General features: G+C 44.8%; 1 protein-coding gene across 3 annotated transcripts in view; it reads left to right on the top strand.

Annotated features, from left to right (window-relative positions):
- The window catches only part of LOC144762505 (uncharacterized), a 283272-nt gene that overhangs the window by 206645 nt on the left and 58926 nt on the right, over positions 1–17701 (top strand). Inside the window, exon 6 of one of the 3 annotated variants that reach the window (XM_078647728.1) lies at positions 12862–13119. The exons of the other annotated variants lie outside the window; for them this stretch is intronic. Coding sequence (XP_078503854.1) covers positions 12862–12886 — 25 coding nt within the window. The 3' untranslated portion in view covers positions 12887–13119. Of the gene's footprint in view, positions 1–12861; positions 13120–17701 lie in introns of those variants that run through there. 3 annotated transcript variants of the gene reach the window in all.

The raw sequence follows: 17701 nt of genomic DNA, 5'->3' as shown, positions 1-17701 counted from the left end.
AGAGCATGGGACTCACTCACGACAGTATCAAACACTGCTGAGAGGTTGAGGAGGATCAGGGCCACAGCCTCTCAGAGGACGAGGACGGTTCTGATGTCCTCGGTGGCGGCGATCATAGCGGTCTCGGTGCTGTGGTTGGCATGGCATCCTGATTGAGAGGCATCAAGTAAATGGTTTTGTTCCAGGCAGCTGGAGTGTTGTGGAAAGCTGTGATGGATTCTCTCTTGGCTTCTTTGATGTGCCTCTGGTAGTTCCTGAGGACTTCTTTTAGAATAGCTCTGTTGGTGGGGTTCTTTGAGGTGCCATAGTTTCTCGAGTTGGTAGTTGTGGTGCTTTGTGGTTCTGAGCTCTGGGGTGTACAAGCCAGCTTGTTTAGAGGTTTTGTACGATTTTGCTGGTTTCATCGGAGCAACCCTATCGGCGCATTCTGTGATACAATCGGCAAAACTCTGGATGGCATGGTCAAGTTCTGATGAGGTTTTGAGTTGGGGTGTGCTGAGGGCCTGTGTCCACTATGTTTGGGTTACCTTGCCCCAGCTGCAGTGGGAGGAGCTGTGGTGCTTGGTGATGGTGTTTTCAGCACTGGAGATGGGGAAATGGTTGATGGCGTATTCAGTCCAGGTGAGTTCTGTGACATGACTGAATTTGATTCTGTTGCTGGAGGTGAAGATTGGGTTGAGAGTATGTCCAGCTTTGTGCATGTGTTCTGTGACCAGTTGGATGAGGCCGATGTTGTTCAGGTTCTCCAGGAGGGAGATGGAGTCAGTGTTTTGGGGGTTGTCGATATGGAAATTGAGGTCGGCGAGCAGGATGTAGTGGTAGGAGTCGATGGCTAGGGGGGTAGTAATGTTGGCGATTGTGTCGCAGAAGGCTGGTTGGGGTCCAGAGGGTCTGTATACAAGAGTGCCTCTGAATGTGGTCTTGACGTAGGTCTGTAGTTGGAAGTTAAGGTGTTCCATGAGTGGAGTGTAGTTGTCATTGTCTGCTATGCATCGGATGGTTTCCTTGAAGAGGATGGCGTTGCCCCAGCCATATTTGTTGATGCTGTCTCTGTGTATCATCTTGTAGCCTTTGGGTGTTGCTGTGGCGATGTCAGGATTTGAGGAGGAGTTGAACCAGGTTTCGGTGATGAAGTCAATGTTCGGGTAGAGATGATGTCTCAAATTTCGATGGCGTGTTTGCAGAGGAATCAGTCGTTGAGCAAGATGCAATGGAGTGGTTCTGGTTTACTTGTGGTTTTCGGGGCACTGTCGGCGTGAGCTCCAGTGTGTGGTGGCGGGTCTGAGTCACAGGAGAAGCGGCATCAGCAGCAGGTGAATGTCCCTTTGGTGGATTGTGGGGAGGCAGTGAAGCAGCTGTTGTTGCGGCATCTAGGGTCCAGGTCCAGGAACTCCTTGGTGGTGTAGCTTTGGGTGGCGGGAAGGCATGGGGTTCAGGCTTGCCTTTGCCGTACACTCGGCATGCCGATGGCCATTCAGCGGGCTCCATATATAATCCGGGGAGGCAGGAGAGGCCGATGAGGAAGCTGGAGGGTGGGAGCGGGAACTGGCAGGAGAAGTCGGTGTCAAGAACACTCTGGAAGAGTCCCGACTGTGAAAGTACACAGACTAAGCCTGTACCAAATACACAAAATGTAAAATGAACAGTGCAGAGTATATTAACACAAAATTTACAATTAACAGCGAAGTTTGAATAAGGAAGGTGAAATACAGCTGCAATAGCAATGCAGGAGCCCTACCGTGGGCGTGAACCTGGGGGCTCAGGGACTGAAGAGTGGTCAGCAGGCAGAGCCAAGCACCCAATCTGCATCAGCGGTGGGAGCGGCAAGGCAAGACCATGAAAGTCAAGGGCTGCTCGCAAGGGCTGTGCAGCAACCTACATAAATAGTCTGGGAGGTGGTATTGGCTGGCAGGTGGAAGGGTGGGTGCGGAGAGCAAGAACTGGCGGGAGAAGTCAGCAGCAAGAAGAACACTCGGGAAGAGTCCCAACTATGAAAGTACACAGACTAAACCAGTACCAAACACACAAAATGTAAAGTAAATAGTGCAGAAAAGAATAACACAAAATGTACAATTAACAGTGAAGTTTTGAATAAGAAAGGGGAAAATACTGCGGTAATAGCAATGTAGCAGCCCTACAGTGGGTGGTACCTGGGGCTCAGGGACTGAGGAGCGGTCAGCAGGCAGAGCCAAGCAGCCGATTTCTATCAGTAGTGGGAGCAGCGGGGCAAGACTAGGAGAACAAGGGCTGCACACAGGGGCCATGCAGCGGCCTCCATAAATAGTCCTGGGAGATGGAAGTGGCTAACTAGGGAGTCGGGTGTGGGAACTGGCAGGAGAAGTCGGCGGCAAGAAGAAAACGCGGGAAGAGTCCCGAAATTGAAAGTACACAGAATAAGCCAGTACCAAGTGGTGGGGCAAGACCACAGAGGTCAAGGGCTGCTCAGCACCTTCATACTTACAAAACAGCACCAAAAAGATATAGTTGGTAAAGTGATGCTCCCTAACACGAGAACACACTCTCCATATGTGACTAAAGAGCACAGTAGACCTGTCTCACCCGTAGTTAGATGCACAAGACACCACAAATACTATATATTTGACAAAGCAGTCCACTATCAACAGCTGAAACTACTCATCCAACCATCTCTTACATAACCATCAACATATGTAAATCAGTCAGAACATGCATAACACAGCACTAACTCCATATAATTGTTAAAGCGATGATCCTCAATAGTGCAGCACATTGATTACAAATTTCTATGCCTTCAACAATATAGTTGGCCAGGAATTACTCTGGAGCTATACACACTGAAAGCAATCAGCTGTACAATGGACAACTATTCAGTCATGTGTATGATATAGGTGGCAAACACAGCTTACTCACTGAGGCAAAAATAGCAATGATTCATCATAGGCTTTAACAGAATAATGACCCTCCCATTAACCCAATAGCTAATATCACTAAGCACCACAAAAAAAACAGTTCCATCATTACACAGACCAGGCACAACCACACCTGACCACTTAACTCTGGTTCGTGATAAAACCATGAATAATTTGGAAAGGCACCCTTTGGACTGCTGGGAGCTCTATTGGGCCATACTAGTGGCAGATATTGGCTGCTGATAACATAAAACGCCATTTATTACTTTGCTGCTCTGAAGCCGGTTACAATATTCTTCTCATATTCAAATCGCACCCTTGCCCGATACAGTTACATGCCCTTTTGGGACAGATTTATATTAGCATTTTGCCCATTTGTTCTGTCTCTAGGACTAATACACTGCCTGTCTCCGTACACCGCACCTGGATGAAGAAGGTCGCTGTATTTCTAATGGGGCGGGGTAAACTAATTTCAATCAATCAATCAATCAATCAGTGTATTTATAGAGCGCGCTACCTACCCGTGAGGGTCTCAAGGCGCTGGGGGGAGGGGTGGCCGCTACTGGTCGAAGAGCCAGGTCTTGAGGAGTCTTCTGAAGGCCGACAGGTCCTGAGTCTGTCGTAGGCTGGTGGGGAGGGTGTTCCAGGTCTTGGCGGCGAGGTGGGAGAAGGATCTGCCGCCGGCTGTGGTTTTCCGGATACGGGGAACTGTTGCGAGGGCGAGGTTGGCTGAGTGGAGGTTTCGGGTGGGGTTGTGGAAGCTGAGGCGGTTGTTGAGGTAAGTGGGTCCGGTGTTGTGTAGGGCTTTGTGTGCGTGGATCAGGAGTTTGAAGGTGATCCTCTTGTTGACGGGGAGCCAGTGCAGGCTTCTCAGGTGGGGTGTGATGTGGCTGCGTCGGGGGACGTCGAGGATCAGTCGTGCCGAGGCGTTCTGGATTCGTTGAAGTCGTCTAAGGAGCTTGATTGTTGTTCCTGAGTAGAGGGCGTTCCCGTAGTCGAGTCTGCTGGTGATGAGGGCATGGGTGACTGTTTTCCCATCATTCACCTTTATTGGGATACACAGCCATTTATGTCAATCATAGTCCCTGTGGGTCATGAGTAACCACTGGCGATTCTGCATCTTCATCAATCCAATTTGAAGGAGCTTAAATAGGTGGACTACAAATCTTAGAGAGAGACCTTCCTTGTGCCTCCCATGCCAGCTCCGTAAGCCGCCATGGCTGTAGCTACCACAGTTGCTGTCTGTATGAAATCTTGTGACTTTTTAGCCTATGTACAAGTTTTAGTCCTCAGCAATTACCTGGAGATCACACAAGAAAAAAGCTACCTTATCGTGTATTTACCTAGGGATAAAACTCAAAATGCATGCTATCATTCTTCGTGGTCTACTGACACTCTTAAGTTAGAACCCTCATTCACTGCATACATTCCTCCATAATTAATAAGGAACTGAGTCAGCAGCCAAAAGAGCATTTTGGTACACTGCATATTATTGGGTGACCGAGGATTACAAACTTTTTTATATTGATCTGTGAATCCCGTGGCTATAACATTTATGATGAATTAATTTGTCCTAACAATATGTTTTTTCTACTATTGGAGGACCCTATATAAGATTATTTTAATATGTTTATAACAGCACGTCTTACAAATGGGTGACAGGTTCCTTATTTCGCTAGTATCAACACTGATAAGGGTCCCATTACGATGGCGGGCGGACTTTGTCCGCCCCGCCACCGTAACAGAAAATGGGACCAACCGCCAGAGGTGCGGCTGTCCCACGAGGGTAATTAGGATGCATCCGCCACACTGGCGGGTGCATTTTCACCTTTAACATTGCGGCGGGCGGTGCTGTAAACAGCACCCGCTGCAATGTTAAAGGGGCATGTTGTGCATTGCAATGCACAACGTGACCGGAACTTCGCGGTGCTTGTCACCTTGTGTATAGCAATGCTATGGTACCCCCTAGTGCCCCCAAGTGCAGCCCCCCCGTGGGCCCGTAACAGGCCTTCAATGCAATTTCCACCAACCTTTCCATGGCGGCATCGCCACCATGGAAAGGCAATGAAAAATGCACATCATAATATGGATGGCGGTGCCTGCTCGCCACCACCACCATATTGTGCCCCAATGATGTAATGATTTCCTGCCGGCGGAAAAGCGGCGGACGATCTTTCCGTTCACCGCGGTACCCCGCTATACTAATATGGCGGGGTTAAATTAGGTACAGATGGCGGGTGGATCGCCACTGCCAGGTCGGCGGTGGCGATCCGCCCGCCGTGATAATAGGCCCCAAAGCCTGATAATGTCTCCTTTAATATGTTTTGATTGATATGTGCTTTTATTCATATTATTCTTTGATGATTAAAAAAGGAAGGGTTTTCCAATCTGATTAAGAACAAATTTGAAATAATGATAAATAAATATCGTTGATGTGCAGACTTGGGTTACACATCTTTGTGATTTAGGAAGTATTAATTTGTGATCGTTAGGACAGTGTTTATCTAATTAATCATTTTCTTCCTCAGTCCCAATTGACTTTATGGGCAAACACTGTCTAGTCATTGATCCTTGAGTTCCCAGTCACGGCCACCCATGAGTAAATAGATATGAGAATATATTTAAATAAATTAATTAATTCATTCTTAAACAATATTAAATTACTTTTAAATAATCATAAAAGCACAGATGAACATACTACATTGACTTTGAAAAACAACCACACATTAAATAGATGAATATAGTAATTTAGATTGAAACTTCATTGAGTTGGGTAACCCAATGGTATTTTTTTTTACAATAGTTCTACTGAACAACAGACAAAGGGGCTGGATAACAAGCATAAAAAATAGAAAGTGGGCTTCTGTTAATGAAATGCTTGTAGTCTACAACAGACAAATGTTTACGATTAAAAGGTTCACTATATTTTCAAAAGAGAATAAAATGTATTGGAGACTGTGAAGAGACCTCATCACAAGGAAAGATTAAAATCGAATCTGTGTCAAATTGACCCAAGAAAGAACATAAGTTACTTCTAATAGAGTTTAGGTGAAATCTAGATAAGAAAGACCTTTCCCAAACATTATTGACCAAAGACAAGTAAGGTTTCCTTTCTCCATAAGTTTTGACACAGGCATAATCTCTTTAGGTGGAACGCTCCACAGCCTTCATTTCTCGGTTTGCAGAGTAGTGATATAAATTATTTTTTTGACCCTGACACAATCGCCCTTAACAATCTGCTCTTGTGAGGTAAACAAGACAGATCTGCCAAAGGCTTTCACAGATTTCTTAATTTATCTCACCAAGGGAATCTTATAACCTCCTTCACAGGGTAACCAATCGGTGATAATCTGTATAGAAGCATGCGTATTTCACCGTAGCTAGCGCGGCTACTTTGATGAGGACTTCCACATAGGTAAGACCTAACTCCTCACGTGTAAAATAGTGAGAACTGGAGGGGGGCCCTAAGAGCCGTCTACAATAGCAGTTCTCCTCCAATTGGAATTGACGGCAATCCCGATAGCCCATATGGCGGCCCCATAGGTCAAAACTGATAAACACTTGCACTTGTAAATTTCTAAGCTTGATCATACTGGTTTACTTTTCATCCTGCTGGCAAAATCAAATGGGATACAAACAACAGACTGATTAAATCTAAGTAATCTGTTGAAAATACAGGGTAGCCAGTAGCTTTGTGAATCAAATAACTCCGATATGGAAAATAATTGTCCTTGGTAATGGCCTGACCCTTAATGTCTGGTGACCATAAACCATATAATATGTTTTGCCAATATTCGTCTCGAGGTCCAGATTATCCACAAACTTTGCAAACTTGTCTAGGAGACCTCTGAGACCATTGGGGCTCCAGGATATCAAAATGGCACCGTCTGTATATAGCGGCGTGGGCACACATGTAGACTCCACCTTTGGGAGTTCCTTGCCACTGAAATTAAACATGAATTCAGGTCCTTAATATACATTAAAAAAGGAATGTCGACAAGCACACACACTTGATAAACCCCTCCCACTAAACCAAAGGGCTCCGTACACTCCTCCTCTATACTGTATCTAACTGACGCAATGACTCCACAGTGCAGGGCTTGTAGTAAATTCACCAGAGTTCCTGGTAGGCCTATGTTGAGCAGAATCCCCCACAGCTTTGATCGGTTTACCCTATCAAACGCGCTGCTCAGGTCCATGAAGGAGAGAAATTATGGGCCAGATGTAGGAGCCCAAATACCGGCCGGTAACGGCCGATTTCGTCCGTTACCGACCGGTATTTAGGATTTGGCATGTAGGGGGCATCTCATTTACAGAATCAGTAAATTTACCGATTCGGTAAATATACAGAATCGGTAAAATACCGAATCGGTAAATTTACGGAATCTGTAAATGAGATGTAGGTGGCACTTCACAGAGTGCCACAGGCCCTTAAGAGTCGGTATTTTACCACCCAATCCTATTGGGTGGTAAAATACCGAATTCAGGTGTGCATGCACATCTGTGCATGCACACCTGTGCAATGTGACACACAGACATGCCCTTAGGGCATGTATGTGTGCCACATGTTACTCGTGCCTGTATTTGGGGTGCTAGAGGGTGTCAAAGTGACACCCCCTGCACCCTTGCAGGATTCGGTATTTACCGATTCGGTAAATACCGAATCGGTATTGCCCATTGATTCCTATGGGCTTCAAGGCCCATAGGAATCAATGGGCAATACCAAATCGGTATTTACCGAATCGGTAAATACCGATTTTTACAGAATCGGTAATTCAAAAAAATTATTTACCTACATCTCCCTCCTTCTAATGTAACGATTCATAAATACCGAATCGGTAAAATTCGGTATTTATGAGTCGGTAAATTAGAATTACCTACATCTAGCCCATTGTTCCCCTTGTGGCATTCATATACTTATCATTAATTAGCTGTAAGTTCAAGCATTGTTTTAGCGTCACCAGTCCTACCATGAAGGCATATTATTTCACACTTTTCGCGCTAGTATGCTCAACCCAGTCCTCAATCCTATGTAAAATGATACACCCCACCACTTTAACCATTGAATCTAGCAAGAAATCGGCCTATAGCAGCAGGGATCCAGCCTTTCACCCCTAGATTGGGGCAATAGTAGCCGCCTGCCAGGATTCCAGAATTGGCAATTCAGACACTATTATTGGGGCCAACAGTTGTAGGTTGTCCTTATTCAGGTCCATTAGACCATTAGAGCAAGGAGTTTTAACAGTTCGGATAGCATTAATTGCAACAATAACTTCTTCACGCTCAAGTGGAAAAGGTGGGGTGAGGTTATCCACCAGAGTTGTACCCTCAAATAAATAATTAAACTAAAATAGAGATGGCCTCTCTGTGTCCGTACTTATGACACTGATATAATCTTGTCACAGCTATGCTGGTAAATTTGTATTCACCATTTTTTGAGTATAAGGGCTTTGCAGTCTACATCCTTCTTTTCTGTACTCTGGTCCTTTTCCACGTTCCTTTGAGAGTAAACCTGCCTTCATCCGTGAGGTAGAAGCTGAGCTCTTATTTCATTTCAATAAAATAACCACATACAAGGTTGCCAGTGCCTCTAATATTTTTACTGTTTTTTCAGAGGCTCAATAAAAAGACTTAACAATGAATTGAAAAAACACATCTGCTAGTCCTGGATAAATCTCAATGATTATTTGTAAAATGAAATCTATACAAAAATAAATAGCTGTTACATGTAATTCGCCACACCCAAAATACCACTGTTTGTTTTTTTCTCCCTACTCCAGACCTTCCATAACCTTCTCCTTCACTATTCCCCTCTCCCTCAGTACAGCGGCACCTGGTGCCATGCCCACCATGTGTCGTTGATACAGATATACCACTTAGGCCGGATGCTTCTTCACTCTCTGTAGCTCATGGCTCCTCAGACCACATGAGCTGCATGCAGCTCCTTCAAGATTGATTCAATCAGTGCTAGATCTTAAGCCCCGTTACTGCCGTAGTGTCTACCCGGACCTTTAGATTTTCAGTGCGATGCGACAGTAGGCCTATTACATCCTTTCAACAAATTGGCTGAAATCCTTGACAGCCGAAAACTTGCCCTACATTTGTAGGAGAGTTTCATCATGGACTCATTCACAAAGGTTTGTCATGGCCTCTGACATCATGCATGCTTGTGTTACCAGGGTTTCTGATCATCAATAATGGCATTAAAACCTGCCTTGAATGCTTTATTTAGACCCACTATCCTCGTCCCCAGTAGGTGCATGCCCTGAATTTGTTGTTGTTGGACCACCTGAATCGAAGATTCTCGTTAACAAAAGCCATGGCAGTGTACACACACCTCTACCACATTTGTTCCTTGCCCTAATGGGGATTCTCTGTCTCCTAAATTGTCTTTGATGTAGGAGACTCCGTAACACAGGAGCATTTGTATGTGCAGGTGTTGGATGCAAGTGCAACTTTAGTGGAGTGGTCCGACTCCTATGCTCGTACGACGGACACTGCTCACAAGTGAAATTACACCACATTTGGTGTAATTTTTTGTTTGTATATTACATTCCTTTTAAAAAAAAAAAGATTTTTATTGCATTTTAAAATAAATTAAGAACACCATTACACAAGAACACATGGCAAATGTAATATAACAATTAATAACTAGAAATAAACATGTGTAGTTAGTTAGGAGAACAGAGAAAGAAAAGGAAGAAAAGAAAAAGGAGAAAAAAAAGACAGAGAGAGAGAAATAAAAAATAAAAAAGAGGGAATACCATATAAAATCAATGTATATAAAGTGAAAACAAAATAAAGACAAAGCTAGATATTAAGATGCAGGTGGATATGTAGAGAGATAAGAGGTAAAAGGTAACTATACTAAATCAGGTTTAATCTTCTGAGGTGCAGAAAGAGAAGAAACATTAGCAATCCTGTGTTCATCACAAATATAGTTCCACCATGTTGATGAAGATAATTTAGAGTTATCCTTCCAGCAGGACAAAATAACTTTAAATGCAAGAGCAATAAAAAGGTCAAGCAATAAAGAAGAAGGAGAAGGAACATCAAAAACCGGTGAGGCAGTACCCACAAAAACATTCTGAATTGTTAATGGAATCTTACATTGAAATATTTTCATGCATAAAAACCAAATAGCTTGCCAAAACTTCAATACATTAGAACATTCATGTAATTGGTGAATTAAAGTCCCAGTGGACATAGAACAAGACCAACAAAGGGAGGAGGAGGAAGATGAAAACTTGCAAATACATAATGGAGTAATGAGAGCTCTACTGTAGATAAAGTATAAAGATTGAGTAATTTGCGCAGCACCAGAGGTTTTAAATAACTTAAGCCATAGTTTATCCCAAGAAGTAATAGGAAGAGATAGGGACAAATCTGCTTCCCGAAGTAATTCAGTGTGTGATTTTGGTCGTATAGAGACAGGAGACAACAACATCTTATAAATAGACGCAGCCTTGGGTCTGAGATCCTGGGGGATACTACATATAGGAGTGGTGGAAATAAGTGAAGGTGAAGTTAAAGGGAAGCTATTAGTAGTTAAATAGGAATGTATAGCAGATTTAATCAAGAGGTATTCATGAAAAAAGGATTTGGGTAGACTATACTGAGCCTGTAATTGGGAGAAGGGAATAACCGAGTTATGAGCCACCAACTAATAGATAAATAGAATTCCCTTTTCCTTCCAATGTTTGTAATAGCATGATTTGAGTCTGAATTTAATACATTTATTATACTATATAGAAGAGGATAAAAAAAATTGGTATGGGTCAAAACCACCAGTCAAAGTATTATGTAATAAGTGTTGGGAGTATTTAAAAATAGAATTATTGGAAATGAAAGTGCAAATAGACATACATCTTATGTTTATGAAGGAAAAGTCCTTTAATAGGGAGCGTTGAAATGTGATCCAAGGGGGTATAGGGTCATCAACAAAATCATGGATTAAGGCAAAGTACTGTCTAATTAAAAATGCAGAGTGATATCATTTAAAATCAGGGAATCGGACAACAACTTCAGTTTTGGGACGTTTAAGTTTTACATGGCCAATACCGGGATGTTTATTATTCCATAAAAATTTGATACAAATAGAATTAATTTGAGAAAAATATGAAGCAAGAATATGAAAAGGTAACATGGATAGTGTGTAGAGGACATGAGCTACAATCATCATTTTAATAGTGTCCAGTTACCCCACCATGATAGATGGAGCTGGGACCAAGAGAGAAGTAATTTTTGTATTTTGGTAATTAATACATTAAACGAGTAACTGATTGTGTTAGAAAGAGTAGAGGAAAACCAAATACCAAGATATTTAATTTTAATGGTAAACCAGGTAAAGTTAGTGTTAGGGAACATATATTGATAACAAAGAGGATTCAAGGGCATTACCTCTGTTTTAGAAAAGTTCAACTTATATCCGGAAATGCTACAATACTGTTGAACTTAATATAAAAAGGGCGGTAGGGAAGAAATAGGATTAGACATATCAATCAAAATTTCATCAGCATATGCTGACAATTTAGTTTCAGTGGAATTGTGTGTAAAACCTGAAATTAGAGAATTGACATGTAAATGCTCAAGAAAGGGTTCTAAACACAAAACTAATAACAGGTGAAAGAGGACAGCCCTGACGAGTATCTCTATACAAAGGGAAGTAAGAGAGAAAAGACGGATGACAATGTATTTTACACTCCTAAAGCAGTAGAATTCAGCTAAGATGAGCAAATGGCTTTCCAAATCAGAGCGCACATTGTGGAAAAGGAAATGTCAGAGCTTAGGCATTTTTCCTCACTGAAACATTTATATACAATACCAGCCAATCCCTCTCTAGTTATAGTTTCTGCATAGGAGCCAGCCCAAATAGGGCGCTTCTTCTGCCTGAGCGAGACAAGTGTCATGACGTTTTGACGTATTATGCATCATATCAGGCCACTTCCATTATTTGACAGCTTGTGTTCCTATCACGTGACAGGCTTGCTATACCGACCTCTGGCAGGGCCAAATTCAATAATTTGACTCTAGTAGAGTTTTACTTGCAATGCTTTCTGGAAGATGTTTGGACTCTCTGACATAGTTGTTCAAAATAAAAACATGTTAGCGTTACAGATTACATCTAATATATGTATTTTTTGGAAACGTATTAAACACGTTATTCAAGTTTTGAGAGTGCCAAAATGTGTCTGAATCTTTTACAGCCTGCAGCAGATTTAATTTATCAGACATGGCCTACACATGAAAAAGAAAAATGCAGATATATTAAATATAAAGAGGAAAGGGAGCCCTTTGCAAGGAGTAGTGGTTAGATAATAGCAGACTTTTTCCATGATTGTGGCTATTTTGATATGGTAATAAATGCTCAGGCCTGCTTTCGAGAGCTAGGAATTGTGATATTCGAAGTAATTTGGTGACAACCTGAAATATCTACAGGTGGTGGGCATATTGACTTTACTCGTTTCAGTTTATTCTTGAGCTCGATAAACCTTGACCACAGTTTGGGAGCATTTAGCAAAAATATACATTAAAGTAAACAGAGTTAAAATCTATTTAACACATAAAATATTCGCAAAGCGTTATAAATAAAATCAGGAAAATGACTGGCCATGCCCCAAGTGGACAGGAGAAGAAGCATAATTTAAAACATGGAATTAGAGACCAATAACTTCAGATTTCATCCTCTCGCAAACTGGAAACTCACATTAAGAATCAACAAGCTCATCCCGCAAGAAAGGAAAGCTCAACACGCCTTAAAAGCAATTAAAAAGCACGGAAAAGTCAGTGACTTGCAAATATGTTTATCCATAATATTCTGGCACTGGGTCTTTTGTCGGTCCTGTAATATGTTGGGCAAGTGCCGTAACCACAGTTTATGCAAATCAGGGTTATTTATTGGTTGTATTCAATGTGATGTAGAGACGGAGGTGTGCGCACGGTCATTGGTTAACAAGACTTCTATACATTGTAGGCAGAACCCCCTGGAACATCAGTAGACTGCTGCAGCAAGGCAGACATTGGCTGATGTTGAAGAAAGACTTGCCGGATGTCTGAGCGAAGGGCTATGTTTGAGTGTATCCCTGCTATGCAGAGGTCATCAGGTTGAATTTCTGATATTCTGTTTCCACTCTGCTTGCTGTGTGTGTTCTGCTTTATCTTACTTCAGCTCAATAGTCCTGAAATTATAGAAATATACCGTGAGTGACCTGGAAAGGTCCTCACAAGGGATCACATTAAACATGGTCACTGGTACAATGTGGAATATTGCTGTATTTACTCAAGAACCATGAAATCCCATTCCACACCTGTCATTTGTCTAGTTTCATGTTGAAATTCTTTTTGTAGTGTGAATGTTCAACAGAATTTTACTTTTACAATAGCTGCAGTAGAAGCAAAGGTGGAGGAGCGTAGGGAGTCAGCTTCCTGAGCTGAGGGTTACAAGGAGGTGAAGGAAGCGAGGGGAGTGACAGGTCTTTGATTGGGGCACAGTGGAGGAGTTACTATTTGTAATTTGTCCTGGTGGTGCATGAAATGTCGTGCTCCTTCTGCTTCGGTTTGTGGTCAGCTTGACATCTTGTGATGGTGAGTAGTGAGAGCCTGCAATTTACCCTGAACTTTCCTTTTGTGGAAGTGTGGCAATATTGTCAGTTTCGATCTCCAGTGGAACATATGTGTGGGTATCATCTTTTTTTTCCGGAAGAATCCCTTTGCTACAGAAGATTATATCAATTGGACTTCTGTTTACCAGGAGAAATCATCTTCCATTAGGGGTGTTGTAGTACTCTGTGCTTTTTTTTCTTTCATTGTTTTATAGTATGTTCCACTTTGATGTTGGTAGATGTTTTGTCCACACGGAATGGTCGCTTGACTTCAAGGATTGGTCGCTAGACTTCTTGTATACACTAGCATCCACCCCAGGGAACTTTACATTTATGCTGGATTTTCTTTTTTTTTTACCTCTTTTTATTAACAAAGCTCATGTTCACAGTTATCATACAGGTATGTTGAAAATGCAGACAGGATATCAACATTACGTGGTACAAACTCAGGCAAGCTCAACAATGCAAGGGCTGGAATACACTTAATCCCCTTCCCCCTCCCTACCCCGCTCAGCACGGTACCTCCACCATGGCCCCATACCCTCTTCCACTTCTTTATACACCCCCTGGACTTATATATCGTTTCCTCAGCCCTTTGATACCAGTCCAGATCTCGCAGCCATTGGTCCCATTGCGGCGGTGCCTGCGCCCCCCAGCAACTGGCTACGTTGCGTTTCGCCACTCCAGCTGCCATGGCCAACCAGATCTCATTATACCTGGACCAGTCCATGGGTCCTTAGATCATGAGCAAGAACCATATGGGCTCCACCAGGACCGGCAACCCCACCACTGCTGCCATTGTGCGCGCCACTTTAGTCCAGTAGAGTACTATGTGCAGGCATTTCCAGAGAATGTGGTAGAACGTCCCCTCTTCCTGACAGCCCCTCACACACAGCGGAGACAGGTTCCTGCCCCATGCGAACAGGTGCATATGCGGGTAATACACCCCGTGTAAGATCTTTAGTTGGAAAAGGCGGAACCTGATCCTAATCGCTACTTCACAGGGACTCTGCAACGCCTCCTGCCAATCCTCTTCCTCTAATTCTCCAATATCCCTCACCTATCTCTCCTGCAGAGACACCAACGGGTCGGGCATGTTATTGATGAGCTTTCGGTAGATGGTGGACGTGTGCTTTTCGGGAATGGGATCAAGGAGGAGCCTGTCCTCCATGAGAGAGTATTCTGGGACCAAGGTGTCTGAGTGGATATGCGAGCGCAGGGCATGTATGAGGCGCAGGTAGTGGTAGCGTTGGGAGTCGTGTAACTGGACTTCTCATTGGAGGTAGTCAAATGATCTAGGGGCGCTCCCCTTCCATACGTCATCCATGTATTTGATCCCAATTAACTTCCATCCCTTAAATCCCATGAGCCTCCTCACCTCCGCTAGCTGGTCTCCGAGCCATAGAGGGGTCCTGCCTGTCATGGTGCCTGTCCACCCCAGGAATTTATTGGCCTCCCGCCAGCACTGGAGCACAACCCCTGTGTGCGAGGGCAACCCCCCACTCGGCCGTCGCGAGTAAAGAAGCGGCTTGTAATTACCACCCGACATCACAAATCTGTCAATGCGATACGCTGGCTCCGAGCTCGATGCGTAGACCCAATCGTTGATCACTTGTAGCTGGGAGGCCCAGTAATACAACTGGACGTCTGGGAGGGCCTGCCCCCCATCGTATACCCCTCTTGTGAGCTTCCGTATTGCTATCCTCGGGTTCCCCCCCTCCCAAAGCAGCGTTCGCACTGCTTGGGATATATGCCTAAACACCCTGCCTGGAACCAGGTACGGTGTATTTTGCAGGATGTATAGGAGTCGCAGCAACGCATCAGGATGAGAGGTAGGGGCCGCCAGTGGGTCACGTCCGACGCCAGCCGTGCCAGATGGAGCTCGAGGTTTTTGGTGAAGAAGTCTTTCCTGTCCCTGGTGACATACACCCCCAGGTATTTGAAACCGTCCAGCACTATCGAGGCTGAGCAGCTCCTCGGGATCCTTGGAGGAGGACCCAAGAAGGGATAGATGAGGGATTTGGCCGAGTTGATCTTGTAACCAGAGTAGCTGCCGAATAATTCGAATAGGTGGAGCGCCTGTGCTATTGAGTGGTAGGGTCTGGCCATGTAAAGGACAATGTCGTCAGCGTATAACGATATACGCTCCTCCCACTCATCATTAAGTGCCAGTCCCCAAAAGGACCTGTCCCTCCGAATCCAATGTGCCAACGGCTCAAGGGCCAGGGCAAATAGGAGAGGGGGTAGGGGGCACCCCTGCCTGGTGCCCCTGCGTAGGGAAATTGCACGAGGCATCACCCCATTCAATCTCACCCTTCCTACCGGCTGTTCATACAACAGGCACACCCAGCTACAGAAGACCGGGCCGAAGCCCAGCCTCTGAAGGACCTGGAATAAGTACGGCCACTCAATACTATCAAAGGCCAATGAGGCGTTTACTGCCATCAATGCCATTTGAGTGCTACCCACATTCTCAGTCATGTACAGGACCCCATACAGCCGTCTCAAGTTGTGCCGGGTGCTCCTTCGGGGTATGAAACCGGACTGGTCTACATGGATCAGGTCAGGGAGAACCGCAATCAACCTCGTCGCCAAGGCCTTAGCTAATACCTTGGCCTCCGCGTTGAGCAGAGAGATAGGTCGATAAGACGAACACTGGTCAGCCGTCTTCCCAGCCTTGTGGATGACCACGATAGTTGCTTCTCGCTGGTCCGGCGGGAGCCTCCCCACTTCCCGAGCCTCAAGGAACATCCGCCGCAGGAGGTCGATGATCACGCTGGCCTGCCTCTTATATATTTCCACTGGGAGCCTGTTGGGACCCTGCGCTTTCCCAGCCTAAAGGGAGTTTAGGGCCTTGCCCAGTTCCTCCCCCATGAGGTCAGACTCCAGATGGTCCGACTGTTCCTGAGACAGTATGGGCAGCGCAAAGTCCGAACTCCTCGCAGTCCTGCTCCGTCCTGGTGCACACCGGCGTGTAGACTGTCTCGTAGTATGTCGCAAAAGCCTCAGCTATGCCAATGCCCGTAGAAACCAGGGACCCCAACACATCCCTCACCCCCGCCTCTCTTTCCCTATCCCGGCGCTCGAGCCACGCCAGCAATTTCATGCTTTTGTCACCCGCATCGTATATCTGATGCTGTGTGGCCAGAGAGTAGGCTTGGGCCTCGCCCTCCGCCAACGACCGAAGCTCCTTTTGCTTAAGGGTAAGCTGATGGCAATGCTCCAGCGAGGGAGATCCGCTGGTCTGCCGCTCCAGCGTCTCAGCTTCCCTTTCCAACTGCCAAATCTCTAACGATTCTTCCTTTTTTTGAGCTCCAATTAACGCTTGGGCCTGACCTCGCAGGACAGGTTTGTAAGCTTCCCACAAGGATAGGTTGGAGTCAACCGAACCCCGGTTCTCATCGAAGGACAACCGGGATCCCTCTCGTAGTTTGTCGGCTATGGAGTCATCTCTGAGGCGCCAAGGATCAATCCTGGGGAAGGCGGCCCTGACTGTTGGGGCCCCCATGAGGACAAGGCTCACCGGAGAGTGGTCAGATATTCCCTGGATTTATGCTGGATTTTCGAATGAGGTGCTCATGTACTGCATTGCAAGATACTGGCGTCTGGTCCACCATGCTATGGCTGCATACTAAACCCGACATTTTAATTTTTCAAACTAAGGCTCAGATTCTGGAAGGTGTCAGGCAATGCAGAGCAGCAACCAAAGATGTTGCGCTGCGTTGCTTGACAGGGAGCGAGCAGGAGACCACCATATTCACAGAGATGCAACACTCTCCCCCCCTCTCCCTTGCATTGGCGCTGATTTCAGCTGCAGTGCACAAGGTGCACACCATAGCCCCATAGTGCTAGGGTGTGTGTCTGAATCTAGCATAGGTTTTGTACGGGAAGGTAAACTATACTATACCTAGATAATTTTAAAAGCTGTTCCTATATTGTATGTGTGCTGTACAGTGCAGCCCTCATACAAAGTCAGAAAAGAACGAAGAAATGCAAGCATTTCTCAGTTTAACGCCTGCTTTTCAGCGGCATTAATCTTTGGTGCTAAACACTTTCTACCAATGGTAGTGAATAAGGTTTAGCGACAGAAAGCTTGGGTGGTTGCTTGGGAATGCCCATGTACCACCCATGTAACATCCCCTTGATGCAAAGTAATGCAAATCAGCACTGCGAGCTGCTTTGCATTACTTTTATATACAAACTAACGCTAAT

Source organism: Lissotriton helveticus, chromosome 6 (assembly GCF_964261635.1).
Source record: "Lissotriton helveticus chromosome 6, aLisHel1.1, whole genome shotgun sequence".
Taxonomy (NCBI): Eukaryota; Metazoa; Chordata; class Amphibia; order Caudata; family Salamandridae; genus Lissotriton; species Lissotriton helveticus.
The sequence above is the reverse complement of the archived record's forward strand: the minus strand, read 5'-3'. Positions and strand labels throughout refer to the sequence as shown.